Source organism: Eschrichtius robustus, chromosome 10 (assembly GCF_028021215.1).
Source record: "Eschrichtius robustus isolate mEscRob2 chromosome 10, mEscRob2.pri, whole genome shotgun sequence".
NCBI lineage: Eukaryota > Metazoa > Chordata > Mammalia > Artiodactyla > Eschrichtiidae > Eschrichtius > Eschrichtius robustus.
Genome location: NC_090833.1, coordinates 21,783,126 through 21,798,689, shown reverse-complemented (window position 1 = coordinate 21,798,689; position 15,564 = coordinate 21,783,126). Strand labels below are relative to the sequence as shown.

The 15,564-nt window shown below is 39.8% G+C and overlaps 1 protein-coding gene across 2 annotated transcripts in view; it reads right to left on the bottom strand.

Annotated features, from left to right (window-relative positions):
• The window catches only part of SUSD1 (sushi domain containing 1), a 136,028-nt gene that overhangs the window by 38,898 nt on the left and 81,566 nt on the right, over window positions 1-15,564 (bottom strand). For both annotated transcript variants that reach the window (XM_068552905.1, XM_068552904.1), the window contains exons 11-12: window positions 9,562-9,653; window positions 8,205-8,391 (exon numbers count right to left, since the gene is read on the bottom strand). In XM_068552905.1, the coding sequence (XP_068409006.1) occupies window positions 8,205-8,391; window positions 9,562-9,653 (279 nt within the window). The remainder of the gene's footprint in view (window positions 1-8,204; window positions 8,392-9,561; window positions 9,654-15,564) is intronic.

Genomic DNA, 15,564 nt, shown 5'->3' with positions numbered 1-15,564 from the left:
GTCACCCAGATACGCCACACAAATTATGTTTTCCATAAATCCGTGGGTTTGCTAGGGAACAATCCCCCACCTACAGTTAAGACCTCACACTATGGTGTTGAAGGTCTATGCTGTTTCCAAGAGGTGTCCAGAAAGAGATTCCATAACTGACACCCCTGAGGAAGACAAAGGCCAGCTTCCTGCAGAGGTAATGGGGAGAGGGGAAAATGCAGTTAAAAAACCCCCACCAGGTTCCCCAGGGAAATGTGAGCATTTGAATACAGTAAGTCCCCTGCATACAAACAAGTTCCGTTCCAAGAGTGAGTCTGTAAGTCCAATTTGTTCGTAAGTCCAACAAAGTTAGCCTAGGTACCCAACTAACACAATCTGCTATATAGTACTGTACTGTGATAGGTTTATAATACTTTTCACACAAATAATACATAAAAAACAAAGAAACCAAAAATAAAGAAAACATTTTTAATCTTACAGTACAGTACCTTGAAAAGTTCAGTAGTACAGTACAACAGCTGGCATACAGGGGATGGCACTGAGTGAACAGGCAAGAAGAGTTACTGACTGGAGGAGGGAGAGGAGGTGGGAGATGGCAGAGCTGAAGGATTGTCAGCAATAGGAGACGGAGGGCAAGCTGCAATTTTACTCACACCTGACGTTGATGGCACAGGTTCTGGTTCCTTGCTGGATTCAATTCTATTTACCCTCTTGAAAAAACGATCCAGTGATATCTGGGTATTAGCTCTTTTTTTTCATCATAGATGACATTCTAGCACTGGATTGAATCCTGAATGGCTGTTGCAACCTTCGTGTACCATTCTACGTGCAGGTGCTGTGCCTCAAAAACTAACAGTGCCTCCTCACATAAAGGAAATCCCCTTGCCATTTCCTGTGTTGTGAATCTCTTCAGTTCTTCAGTTACTTCTTCTTCCTCTTGTCTCTCTTCATCCTTTCTCTGGGCCTCCAATTCCTGGCGCTTCTTAGCAGGACCAGCTACATCGCCGCAGCTTTTATTCTTGCTTCTGGTCATCCTGGGCTTGAAATAAAGATACCGTACTACTGTACTCTATACAGTTCTGTACAGTAAAGTACACAAAAGCACAACCACTTGTAGAGGATGCAAGCATGTGACAATGTACGCCAGACACGTGAACAAACTTACATGATTGCACGTGCGAACGCACATTCTCATCCTTGAAAGCTCACAGCTTGAAGGTTCACATGTAGGGGACTTAACTGTATCTCTGCACTCAGCCGTTCAGGCTATCAATGAAATGCCCTTTCATTCATGATGTTTTGTCATCACGGTAAAGTAAGTGGTTTTTATCACGCATTTCCTGTTTTCAGCCCAGAGGCAGATTAACTGTTTACTCTCTTCTGTGTGAGAACTCTCCTTAGGCTCGAGTTATTCCTCTGTTTGCTCTTCTCTGCGATTAATAATTCCAGGTCCTCTAATCTCTTGGCTAACCTTTTAAAACCACCAGGTTTCTCACCCACCCCAGGAACAGCAGAACGAAGTGCTCGCCCAGCTTGGCGAAGGCGGGCCCACAGCGGGGGCAGGAAGGCCATCGCCTGCTTGTTCCGTGCCCCGCTGCCCCTTTTCAGCCCCAGCGTCATTCTTGCCATTCTAAATGTGCCACTACCACGCAGCTGATTCCATCAACACCTGACTTCTAGGCTGCTTTCTGCTCTGCCTGCTCAAGGCCTTCCCCACCTTGAAAACAGTCTGCCTTTTCTCTCGAATGTGAAAGCCTGGACTTCATCAGGCTGGTTCTTCGCCACATTTTTGAGTTTAAATAACCTTAACTTCCAGCCATATTTTCCAAGGTGCTGTTTCCCATCCCCCAAACTGCTGTCTATGGCAGATCTGCTCTCCTTTCCATCGGCTTCATTACTGATTTAAACCAAACCAGACACAAGGCAAGAAGTGGGTCGTGTCTAGGCTGGAGTTCTTTCACCCTGAGTATGTGAGATGAGGGGACATACTCATTACTACCCTTAGGTGTCAACAGTATCCATTCTCTACTAGAAGCAAGTGACAAAGGAAATTATGGAGGCTACCATCTGAGAAAACTTTGAAGAGTCAGGAAAAAAGCAATGAAGCAGGACTTGTCCTACAAAATATTAAATATACTATAAATTTACAATAACTGAAATAGGAGAGTACAAGCACAGGATAGGCAAAGCAATGGAAGAAGCTAGACAATCGAGAAAGAGACCCAAATAAATAAATGAGAATATAGTGTGTGGCCTGGACAGTCATTCCAAAGGTGATGGGGAAACTGGCTTATCATCTGGGGGAAAAAAATTACCATGTAAATTTAGCCTTATACACGCATTTAAACAAATTCCAAATGGGTCTAACCTTCAATGTGAAAAGCAAAACCATTAAGAAGCATTTGAAAATAGTAGAGAATAAAAATTATTGATCTGATTTTCAGCGTGGGGAAGGCTTTTCTTGGCATGACCAGAGGCAGAAACTATAAAAGAATCAATAGAATTGATTACATGAAAACTTAAAATGTCTAAATGTCAAAAAGAATATTGACAAGAAAATTAAAGAGTAAATAACCTGGGGGTGTAATACGTATAACAAAAGATTAAAACCATTAATGTAAGCAAACTATTAAAATCAATGAGAGGAAGGAGGTAACAGAAGTGCAAATGTGTTAAAATTCCTCTAAAACCCATTAAAATGAACCAAAAAAAAAAAGTAAAAGAAAATTTTATCTGCACTAAATCTAAACAAAGGTCGCAACCTTATGCTATAAACTTCAAGTAAATGCAAGGAACTAATACATATAAATAAATATATAAAAATAAAGACACCCAATGGTTCTTTTCTAATCCTCAGCATCTCCCCAACTGGACCACAGCCCCCACTCAAGGCATGATAAATTGAAATTGCTGGCAATAGAGCAAATGGAGCTTACACCATAAGTCATCAGATATCGCAAGGTGAGCTGCATCTCCCCCATCAATAAGGTTATGAGACTTGGCTTCCCAGGAAGAAGGAACAATCTTCTTTTTATCTTTATCTCCCCTTCAGCACTTGGCACCGGTCTTTGTACATAACCAATCAATAGGTATTCACTGAATTAAGTTGTTATGTTGCAGCATGTCCTTCCCCCACTTCTATAACACACAGAAACCCCGGTTTTTAGGCTTCTGATATAAAGAAACTTTTCCATCCATATTTTGTAAAAAGCTAGCGTTAATATAGGAACATAACACATCCAGCCCATTTTCCTCTGTGGTGTACCATCTTGTCTCAGTGGGGCCTCAGCAGGGATGCAGATGCTTTCAGTGAGAAGAGTGGGGAGATATCCATCCCCATATAGCCATTTCCTTGAGAGGCTAGGTTTTGATTTGAAGCTGGAAATTAGTTGGGAGATTTCTGGGGATGAGAGGAACAGGTGGCCCATGGAGGTATGGAAGGACATGTGTGCCTCCCTCCTGGCCTGACCTAACATTAGGTCCTCAGACGTCAAAGAACCTGTGTCCGTGAAAGACTTCGAGAGAGCCTGGACGAAGAAAAACAGTTGGGATGAAGGCCAGCTCCTCTCCTAACCTCTGGGGCAGTTCCTACCCACTCGGAGCCAGGGGAAACAGCAGGAATAAGTGTGGTACCCTGGAACCAGCCTGAGGAGACAAGGTCCTCACTGAGGACAGAGGAGTGCACAGTCCTTGGATGGTTTGTGGAAGAGAAGCTCACAGCAGAAGAACGTCAAGACACCTGGTCCTGCACGGTCCTTCCTGAGGACACTTAACAGTAAGAGAGGAGGGGTCAGAGGAGGGGACAGTGGTCCCCAGCCCTGTAGGGGGAATTAGAGCTGTAGGGGGAACTGGACCTCTCTGTTAGAGGGATAGCCTGAGAACGCTTGGGACATACCTGTGTTTTCAGTGGCTTTCCTGAACATCTGAAAAAGTACATTGTTTTTCTTATTACGAATGCAGGTAGAGATGGGAAAGTTCCCGTGTACACTGCCAGCCTTGGTATTGAAGGTGGACTTGGGAAGGAATGATTTCCTTTACATATTCGTTTCCCTTTTCTCTTCCAGCATTCTTGGTTCCATAATAAACATTCAACCTCAAATGATCACCACATTGTGTGGAATAAGTGGTTTATCTTTACATTCCTGCAGACACTTGCTTTCTCTCTCTCTCTCTCTTTCTCTCCCTCCCTCCACTTCCCCCTCTCTGGTTCTCTCCCTCTCTCTATGAGAAGAAAATTTTGCCTACAAGCTTTTTGACTTGGCTAGAAAATAGCATAACCAGTGTGGGGCAGCTCTTCTGACCCTTTGGGTCTACATCAAGGATGAAAGTTTGTTCTTACATAAGGGAGTATAAATGGTGGCACTATTCTGATGAATTCCCATCAATGGGCTGTCTGCGGAAGCACGTGGGCCATGAGTCAAAAGCACTGTGATAGCCTCTCCATCTTACCACCTTTCTCACCAGCACCCTCTTCCATTGCCACTACAACACTTGCCTCTGTCCTTCAACATTCCAAAAGCTTTCACTCTCCTCTGAGGTCAGCAATATATTTAAAGCACTCGTTTTCATCCTGTTCCCATCAGTAAGATTTAGCTTAATGTAAGACACTCAGAAGGGAAATTCCATTCACTTTTCTTCTGGGAAATCAGCTGCTGCGTATTCCACGTCCAAACCCCTTGCCTCACATTTCTGGTAAAATTCAAAAGTTCACAATTTTGCTGAAACAAAGCCACATCTTAGGCAAAAAGGCATACCTCTTCACATCAATATATGGTTCTCTTATTAAAGAGAGGGCTTGGGGTTTGTTCTTAGTTTATTTGTTTAGTTACTCTTTCATAAGATCTTAACAACTTGAATTTTCACACTTTTTTAAAATTGCTAATTCTTTAAAGTAGAGTGAAAAACATGCAGTCATGGTTTCAATGAACTTAAACAGCTCCACAGTATCCCCTGGTGGCCATGAACACAGACACAGGGTGCTTGAGCTACGGGGCAATATTCAGCGTACAAAACAAGGTAGAAGTAAGTGTCTCATCGAGATGAAACTCCCTCTCCCCAACTCAAAAAATATGAAACGCTAATGTGAATCAGCAACGCAAACCATCCAAACATGAGAAGGACCAAAGAGCAGGAGACTGAATAGCTATCCATTTTGATGTCACCATGGGAAAAAATGCCCAAACTGAACATCTCTTTCCAGCCCCAAAGCTGGTGAATTCTTTTTGGTCTAAAGCCTTTATTAACTAACCAGGCATTTCTTCAATGCCAATACCACCCGCTGGCCATTTGGGGGTTAGCCCTCGTATGCATTCATTACAAAAATATTCTTTTGTTGTGCTATCATTGTCCTTTTGTGTGCTCACACTGTCCTTATGTGTTGGGGAGTCAATGTAGAGCACACAGACAAAAATCTCTGTCTTCAAAGAGTTCCTATTTTAGTAGGGGAAAAGAAAATAAACAGGTAAATTTTAAAATACAAGTCCTGAAAATGAGTTCTATGAAGAAATTCAAGCAGAGGAAATGGATAGAGTGACGGGGTGGCAATGGGAGATGATTTCTGAGAGGATGGGCAGGGAGAGGCTCCCTAGGTAATGGCACTTGAGCAGAAATCTGAGTGATTATAAAGAAGCCATGTGGAGAGAGTGTCCCACGAAGATGAAGCAGCAAATGGAAATACCTGGAGGCAAGAACAAGTTTGACCCATTTGAGAAATAGCAAGGAAGGATGCTGTGCCTTAGTGAGAAAGGGAGAGGGCAGAGGGTGATGAGGTCAATGAGGTAGGCAGGGGCCAGACTCCATGTTCCGTGGTAAGGAACGTGGATTCCGTTAGAACACTAATGCAAACTCATAGGACCGTTTTGAGCCGGGGATGACATGTTCTTATATGCATTTTTAAATTAATTTTTATTGGAGTATAGTTGATTTACAATGTTGTGTTAGTTTCAGTTGTACAGCAAAGTGAATCAGTTATACATATACATACGTCCACTCTTTTTTAGATTCTTTTCCCATATAGGTCATTAGAGTATTGAGTAGAGTTCCCTGTGCTATATAGTAGGTCCTTATTAGTTATCTGTTTTATATACAGTAGTGTGTATATGTCAATCCCAATCTCCCAATTTATTATCCCTCCCTTCCTTTCCCCCTGGTAACCATGAGTTTGTTTTTTACATCTGTGACTCTGTTTTGTTAATAAGTGCATTTGTACCATTCTTTTAGATTCCTCATATAAGCAATATCATGATATTTGTCTTTCTCCGTCTGACTTACTTCATTCAGTATGACACTTTGAGTGATGTTTTCAAAGTTATGGTGAAGATTAAGACTTAGGGCAGCAGGTGATAGGCAACTGTGAAAACAGGGAGAAGAGTTAGAATGCTATTGCAGGAGTCCAAGCAAGAAGTTGCTGGCTTGGATTAGGTTGCTAGTGGTAAAGGCAAAGGCGGGGAGAAGTGGTTGGATTCAGAATGTTTATTTCAGAAACAAGCCAGCTTGTTGATGGACTAGAAATGGTGGGAGAGATAGAATCAATTATGATTCCTTTTTGGCCTGAGCAGTTGGTGAAAAGGAATGCCAATAACTGAGATAGAGAAGCCTGGGTGGAAATGGATTTGGGGGTGAGGGAAGAGGTGAGAAATCAAAAGTTCTACTGGGTTTGCCTATTAGATGTTCAATAGGATATGTTTAGGAGACAGGTGGATACATGAGTCTGGAGCTCAGAGGAGAGATTGGGACTAGGATACATATTTGGGAATGCTCAGCACATAGGTAATGTTTATAGCCATGAAACTGGTAGAGATCGCCTAGGCAAAAAGAGTAAATAATGAAGAAAAAGGAATAGAAGAAAGCGAGGGGCGGGGCATCAATAAAAGTATTCGGTTGGCCAAAAAGTTCATTTGGGTTCTTTGGAAGCTCTTATGGCAAAACCCGAACGATATTTTTGGCCAACCCAATAGATGGACCTAGTGAAAAAAAACTGAGAAGGAGCAGCCAGCAAGGTAGAAGGATCCAAAAGCCAAGAGAAAAGGTGTTTCAAGGATGGAATGCCAAATGCTGTAGAGAAAATCATATAAGAACAAAATCGGGCAGTGGGTTTTGCAAGATGGAGACACTTCCAGTAAAGCATTGAGGACAAATGCCTCTGGCCTGGAACCAGTTACAGAAAGAAGAGGAGGTAAGGATGTGGAGCCTACACAACATTCTTTCAAGGAGTTTTACTGTAACGAGGGGCTGAGAGAAGGCAGAGTAGCTGGAGGGAATATGGGATCAAAAGAAGTGTGCTTATCTTTTCTATGTTTTCATTTAAAAATGAGATATTACAACATGCTTGTGCAGTGTTGGGACTAATTCTTTACTGGAGGGAATTGAGGATGAGGCAAGAAGGGATGACGGGGTTGAGGGAGGATTCGCCTTAGGAGTGGGGACAAGAGAGAAGATAAAATATAGGTTCTGCATGAAGGCAACAATGGGAGATTTGGGAGTGGAAAGTCCTCACTTGATTACTTCTTTTTTTTTTAAAATTTTATTTATTTATTTATTTATTTATTTATTTATTTATTTATTTTTATACAGCAGGTTCTTATTAGTTATCTATTTTATACATATTAGTGTATATATGTCAATCTCAGTCTCCCAATTCATCCCACCACCACCCCCTCACCTGATTACTTCTGATTCCTCAGTGAAGTAAGAAACAAGAAGCTAATAGTCTGAATATTAGCTCAGAGTGTGTGTGTTGGGGGATGGAGTGAGCATCACAGATTTGAGGAGACATGAGAAAATGGGTGAAAAGTGAATTTTCTAGGGGACTAGAGTGGGACTGCCAGTCATTTTTCCCTGAGAGTAACCTACTCTTAAGGTACTTGTAACAGAATAACAATTAAATATGTTATTGAGAAAGAAAGAGTAATAGGAAAAATTCTTTTTAAGTATGAAATATTTTAAATATCCAGAAGGAATTTAACCAACACTCATGTACACACTACCCAGATTTCTTCAATGCTCCTATTTTGTTTCAGGTACCTTTTTAAGAAATAAAACATTGCAGTTCAGGCTGCAGTCCCCTTAGTTCCCCTCTCCAATTTCACGTCCTTCTTCCTCTTTCTCTTAAAGCTCATTATATAAAGATTGAAAGTAATAGTGTGCCTCTTTATTTGAGCCTATACAGCTCTGCGGCGACTTCGTTCATCCAAATGCTGTTATTCAAGATTTACCTGCTATCTGCGTTGTCAGGGAGATGACCGCAGGAAGTTCAGAAGACAAAGCCTGGATGCTGACACTGTAGTTGGTACCTGGCCTCAGGTCCAAACAAGTCTCAGGAGCCTGGCTGCTGGCAGTGATATTAAAGACCATTTCCTGGGCAAATTCCTTCTGATACCATCTCTGGCCCCAAATGTGGAACTAAAACATAGAAAAGTTCACCAGGTGAATTGCTAGCTTGAAAGGCTCTGAATGCCTGGATACCTACCCTTTCTCTCACACTCTCTTACTCTTGACTCTAAAGTTCCTTCAGAAAGTGAAATACGGCAGGAAGCAAATATTAGAGTTGTAATACCGTAAATATTGTAATTACAATATTATCAGTATCATAAACATATTTTTAAATCAAAATGCACGAAAACTCGAGGCCCCAACACCGACAACTTTCTCTTTCTTGTTCTCACACATATAACGGCACATGCCCAATGTGAAAGTCTGTTGGCAAAACCACAGGAGCAAGACCAAAGAACAATTTCCTAGAGAGAAAATTAAGAATCTGAACTAAGGCTTCTCCCAGAGCAGAACGTGCATTAGGATAGGGGTCCCCAATCCCCGGACCGCAGGCCGGTACCAGTCCACGGCCTGTGAGGAGCCAGGCCACACAGCACGAGGGGAGCGGTGGACCGAGCGAAGCTTTGTCTGCTTTACCATCGCTCGCATTACCGCCTGACCCATCCCCCCACCCCCTAGCGGTAGAAAAATTGTCTTCCACGAAACCGGTCCCTGGTGCCGAAAAGACTGGGGACTGCTGCATTAGGGTAATCCTAGTCGGTTTGGTAAAACCTGGGAAGAGTTTTTCTCCTCTGCCCACCCCCTTCTGACATTCCCTACACTTTACTGTAACATCCCAGCACCTGGGCCAATAGATGCACTTTTCTTCCTACTTAATTGCTTCTAGTTGCAGCTCATCCCATGGTCTTTACCTTTGTTACTCACAACCACATCTAGCTTTAGAAGTTCCCCTTGACTCTCCAGGCAACACATTCAGACCCTGATCAGAGGCACTGGTGTGGAGAGACACACCCATGCAAGAGCCACTGGCTTCCTTCCATGACACTGCCTGAACATCAGCTCTGCATCAGGCTATGTTGCACCAAGAACCTCTCATATGATTTTCTCATCAATCCCCAAGGTCTCTGTCTTCAAATATGCAGCAGAAGTGCCCACTTTCTTGTTTCTTACTGCAATTGTCACTACAAATCTTCCACTGATAAGGGCAGCTATATAAGTAGTTTTTTTGGTTTGTTGATATTTTTTGAACCTCCCACACAAGACAAACACCTATAAACAGAGTAACTTTCAGTAACTTACTAAATACATCTCCTTTATATCAGCTGTCTTCATACTTCTCCATCTCAAGCAGGTTTCATTAAATATTGAAATGTTACTGATGGTCTGTTTTACTGCAAGGGGAAAAGAATGAGAAATCAACTTACACCTTATACCAAAATACTACCTTTTAATCGAACAATATTCCAAGGATAAGCGTTTACAGAGGATGACTTCAGCAGTATTTTAATTTAGAAATCAGTGGTAGCAGTCCAAGAAACACCATTTTTATATTTATGTAAAAACACAGTCCTGATGAAAGATTTAAGATCAAAAGATACCCAGTCAGAGAATCCTTCTTAAAAAATTATTTAAGTCGATTCACTGCAAATTCCCTTGGTTTACTAAGCGAAAACAGCGACTCATTGTCCTGGCCTTGGACAACCTCATTTAGACAAACAAGCATCAGTTTGAAATTCGGAGCTGAGAGTAACATTTCGGCAGAGAACTGAGAATTACTCCTTGAGGAAATGAAAAAGTCTACCTCAAGCAGTCAGGCTTTTCATGATGAAAAGGGGGGAGTGGTCCCTCTCGGTTTGGGCTTCCTCATCTCTTATGATCAAAGAAGCATTCATTGGTCTCTGCTCAATTTCATGGTAATGAATCCAAAAGACAGTTCAGTACTGGTACCATATAATACAGAGGCACATCCCCCAAGCTTTTTAAAATAAAGACTAGTTATTCAAACAACACTGTAATTCAACTGTACTTCAATAAAAAAATAAATTTTTAAAAAGACTGGTTATTCAAAGCTCTGGTATCAAAGGTTATTTCCTTCAATGATGATCCCTGTCCTTAAACTGAAAATAATACATCAGACTTGCTAAGAAGTTTCATAGGAACACTGTGATGATTAATAAGTGATAAAGACAACTCCCAAAGCACGTGAAAAAAAGGAAAATCTCATGGGAGCCAAACCTTTATTGTGTAAGCCCCTGGACCAACAGGTTCCTATGAATGAAGCCTAGTTGATAGATGTGACCCCTCTTTATGGATGGGGCAGCTTTGCCCAGAGAAAACCTGTCCCACAGGTCACAAGCTATTCTTCAAATGTTGTAAGACAGAGTAAGGAATAAAGTATGGATGATTCAGGATAAAGCAACCTTTAAGGAAGGTAAGGAAGATGGTTAGAGATAAGTAGTAGTGGCCCAAGGAAACTCACATTTATGAAACTTTCAAAAAGCATATAACTTCAATAGTATTTAAACAGTTCCAGACCATACAAAAAGGTAGAAAGTTTCCCAATTCACTCAGTATGACTGGATAATCCACAATGCCCAAGGTGTACAAGGATGGCACAACCAATTACTAAACACACTATGCTAAATTCACGTATTAATATAAATACAAAAATAAAATATTAACAAATAGAAGTCAGCAGTACATTCAAAGAACAATACACTATAAACAAGGGAGATTTACTCCAGGAATACAGAGATGATCATTACTAGGAAAGCTATGAATAGACTGAAAGAGAAAAACCATATGGTCACTTTTATAATCATAATGGTTAATACATCTAATGTACATTCCTGCCTAAAAATCTTAGTAAACTAGGATTTAATCTGATAAAAACTCCTTGATTTAAAAGAATGTTTATTAGAAACCACAATACTCAGTGGTAAAACAATTTCTAATAAAGTTAAGAACAATCCAAGGATGCATGGTTTCACAGCTATTATTTAGCATTAGTCAGGAGATTCTAGACAATGCAGAACGAGGCAAGGAAAAAAATGAGCTATAAATACCAGAAAGAAAGGGAACAAATTATGCAACTGACAGTAAATTAAAAAAACAACAACTGAAAAACAAATATGCAATTGTTTGAAAACGACAGAAAAATAATAGGAATTTGGCAAAATGCACCCAAAGACAAGAACATAGAAAAACTAATCGTTTTCTACATATCTGTAAGCACAAGCATGGTAGGCTGAATAATGGTCCCTTCAAAGATGTTCACATCCTAGTCCCTGGAATCTGTAACCATGTTACCTTACATGGCATAAAGACTTTGCAAATGTGATTACAATAGGGAGATTATCCTGGATTATCCAGATGACAAGGGTCTTTAAAAGAGGGAGACAAGAAGATCAGGGCCAGAGAGAACTTAAGGTTGAACTGATGAGCTTTAAAGATGGAGGATGGGGCCACAAGCCAAGGAATGTAGGCAGGGTCTAGAAGCTGGAAAGGGCAAGGAAATATATCCTCCCTTTGAGACCCCACAATGAACACAGGCCTGCTGACAAAAATAAACTAAAACCACAAATAAAATATAATAGAAAAATTAAAAGATTTCTATTCACAAGAGAAGAAACCATGAACAAACTTCAAATACCTAGCAATAAATGTAACTAGAAATGTCCAAGACTTACAAGAAGATTTTTTTCCCCCAGAAGGACATAAAATAAAACAATAAAGAGAAAATGCCACATCCTTGAATGGAAAGATTGAAAAGTGAAAAGATATCAATTCTCCACCAATTAATCTGTAAGTGGAATATACTTCCAATGGTGATTCCAATGGACCTTCTTGGAATGTGATAAGTTTACACATTATTCAGTGAATAGAAAGTTCTCACCATGTGCCAGGCATGCTTTGGGGCTAAGGATAAAGTGGTGAGAAAACAAAGTCCCTGCACCTAATGGAATTCATTCTAGTGAGAAAGGCAGAAAATAAACAAGTGAAAAAATAAATTTTAAAAATATAGGGCTTCCCTGGTGGCGCAGTGGTTAAGAATCCGCCTGCAAATGCAGGGGACACGGGTTAGATCCCTGGTCTGGGAAGATCCAACATATGCCGTGGAGCAACTAAGCCCGTGCACCACAACTACTGAGCCTGTGCTCTAGAGCCCACGAGCCACAACTACTGAAGCCCACATGCCACAACTACTGAAGCCCGTGCAAGGCAACAAGAGAAGACAGCGCAATGAGAAGCCCGTGCACTGAAACAAAGAGTAGCCCTGCTCGCCGGAACTAGAGAAAGCCCACGCACAGCAATGAAGACGCAACACGGCCAAAAATAAACAAATAAAATAAATAAATTTATTTTTTTAAAGAATATATATATATAATTTTGTGCACTGGTAAAGACTATGAAAAGCGTCATACAAGAATAGAAAGGATGGTTATGGAAGGTCCTCTGTGGAGGTGATATGTGAGCAGAGACCTGAAGGATGAGTGAGTGAGCATCAAGAGTGGAGGAAGAGGGGTCAGACAGAGGAGGCTCCAAGGTCAAAACCCCACATGCAGGAATCAGCTTGGCATGCTCAATGAACAAAAAAACAATTACTGCTAAATTTTGGGGGGAAGAGTAATGAGAATAACAAGAAAAAAATTGAAATAAAAATATTGAAACAGGACAAAACCAGGTTTCAGTAACTACTATAAAGTTATGACAGTATTTCTCAACCTTTTTTCATTATAGCCCTACATGGAGTCTTTTTAAACATTTTTTCCCTAATCTCTCACACTTTATAAAATGTTAATACCACAGGTATGTATATGTTTCTTATTTACTATATGTTTATCTATGATTCATGTATATAAATATATATATATATATATTTTTTTTTTTTTGGTGTTAATTTCCTGGGGTTTTTTGTGTTTTTTGTTTTTTTGGCTGTGTTGGGTCTTCATCGCTGTGCCCAGGCTTTCTCTAGTTGCGGCGAGGGGGGGCTACTCTCAGCTGCGGTGCGCGGTCTTCACATTGTGGTGGCGTCTCTTGTAGCGGAGCACGGGCTCTAGGCATGCAGGCTTCAGTAGTTGTGGTTCGCCGGCTCTAGAGCACAGGCTCAGTAGTTGTGGCGCACGGGCTTAGTTGCTCCACAGCACGTGGGATCTTCCTGGACCAGGGCTCGAACCCGTGTCCCCTGCATTGGCAGGCGGATTCTTAACCACTGCGCCACCAGGGAAGCCCTATGATTCATATATTAAAAGAATAATATTTTTCCACCCCTCGAGAAGGAATTTTTGCCCGTTTAGCTTATTTTGCCAGGGGGTGAATTGAGAATGCTAGAGTAAATTGCTAGTTTGTTGCTAGCAAAGGAATAAACAAAGAGGTCAATGGAGCAGAGCAGAACCCAGAAACGAATCTATCTATGCATCGGAATTTGTATAAGATAGGGGTGGACTTTCAAATCAGTGGGAAATAAACTGAGTTGGGAAATAGTTATCCATAGAAATAAACTAATATTAGATCCCCACCTTGACATACAGGCAAAAATGATTGCAACTGTAATAAATTTTTAGTTAAAAAATATACTAGAAAAGAAAATAGAAAAACAGTTCTATAATCTTGGTTAGGAAAGAAATAATAAGAAAACTAGGAAAAAATTTTTTTAATTTGACTAAATAAAATCTTAAATTTTCTTTATGGCAAACGATTCAACAACCTAAGTTTGAAAGACAAGCAACAAAGTGTGAAAAAAAATTGTAACATATTTGAAAAAGTTGATGGCCCTGATACCTAAAGAACACTTACCATGAAGAAAAATACCACCAACAACACAGGAAAAGGAGCAATAAATAGAAAAAGTGATTCATAGGAAAACTGTAATAGGACAATCAATAAGCAAAGAGGTACAAATTAAACCAAAATAAAATATGCTTTTCACTTATTAGGCCCTCAAACATTAAAAAACTGGAATATCCTGCATTGGTGAAGATGTTGGAAAACAGGTGTGTGTGTAAATTGATACAGTCTTTGTGGAGAGGAATTTATGAGGCTCTTTATCTTGGTAATTCCACTCTTAAGACTTAATTCTATGGAAATATCCTGCCCAATTATGCAAAGATACAGCACATTTCAGCAAACCTAAGATACCATTCTTGTAAGATGCACTATTATTTTGTTTTATTAAGAAAGAAAAAATACTGCCAAGTAAATTCTGTCATGATTATATTCTTGTCTCAGAATTATTTTATACTGGTTGAAAGAGTTTTTTTCAGACCTATAGAAACATTAAAATTTTATAATATATAATAAAAGAAAAATCAAAAAAGTGATTGAGACACTCCTAAAATTTCTCCATATTCAGTATGTAACAATTATCAATCACTTTTCAATTAAGAGATATCAGTGTATATTTCCACAACCTATGTTCTATCCTGAGTCTTGGTGAAGCAGTATTTCTTTTTTTTTTTTTTTTTTTAATAAATTTATTTATTTATTCATTTATTTCTGGCTGTGTTGGGTCTTCGTTTCTGTGCAAGGGCTTTCTCTAGCTGCGGCGAGCGGGGGCCACTCTTCATTGCGGCAGTATTTCTTTTAAATGTTCTATTTTCTTTTTCTTGCAAGCCATTCTGATGCTGACACCTGCTTTTATACATTGCTGATCTATTTCCATGGTTTTCTACATACACAATAACTTTTTGTTTCAATGTCAAATCATTGGAAAAGTTCTGAAAAAGTTTTAGTAAGCAAAATGTTAATATGTCACTAATGTCCATAACTAAATAAAAGTAGCAACACTGCAAGTAGCTATGACCAATTTCATGCATACATGAGTAATGACAATTATGTTCATGGCAGCCACCTGACTGTAAGAATTCATAGTTATTAGAATGTGAAAAAATGTGCCTCTGAGTACCAGCAAAACATAATATATGTAAGTATATTAAAAGTAGCATTGTCTATAACAACAAAAATTTGAAGGGGAAAAAAAAACCCTAAATATCCTTCCATAGTGGACAAGTTAATAAATTAGTGAACCTCCACAGTGGAATACTATTCTTCCCTCAGAGAAGGAGATGGCACTATAGGAACTGATACAGAAGTATGTCCACAGAATATTGTAAAGCCAAAAATGTTTTAAATAAAATAAAAAAGCAAGATGAAAAATGGTACATATATGATTGTTTTTTCTTAAAGGACACACACACACACACATGCAAATATACATGAACATGTAATGTTACAATAATTGTGGGTCTGCAATTCCTTCTGCTCACAGAAACATCGCACTGGTTAAGTTCAATTCCATCTTGG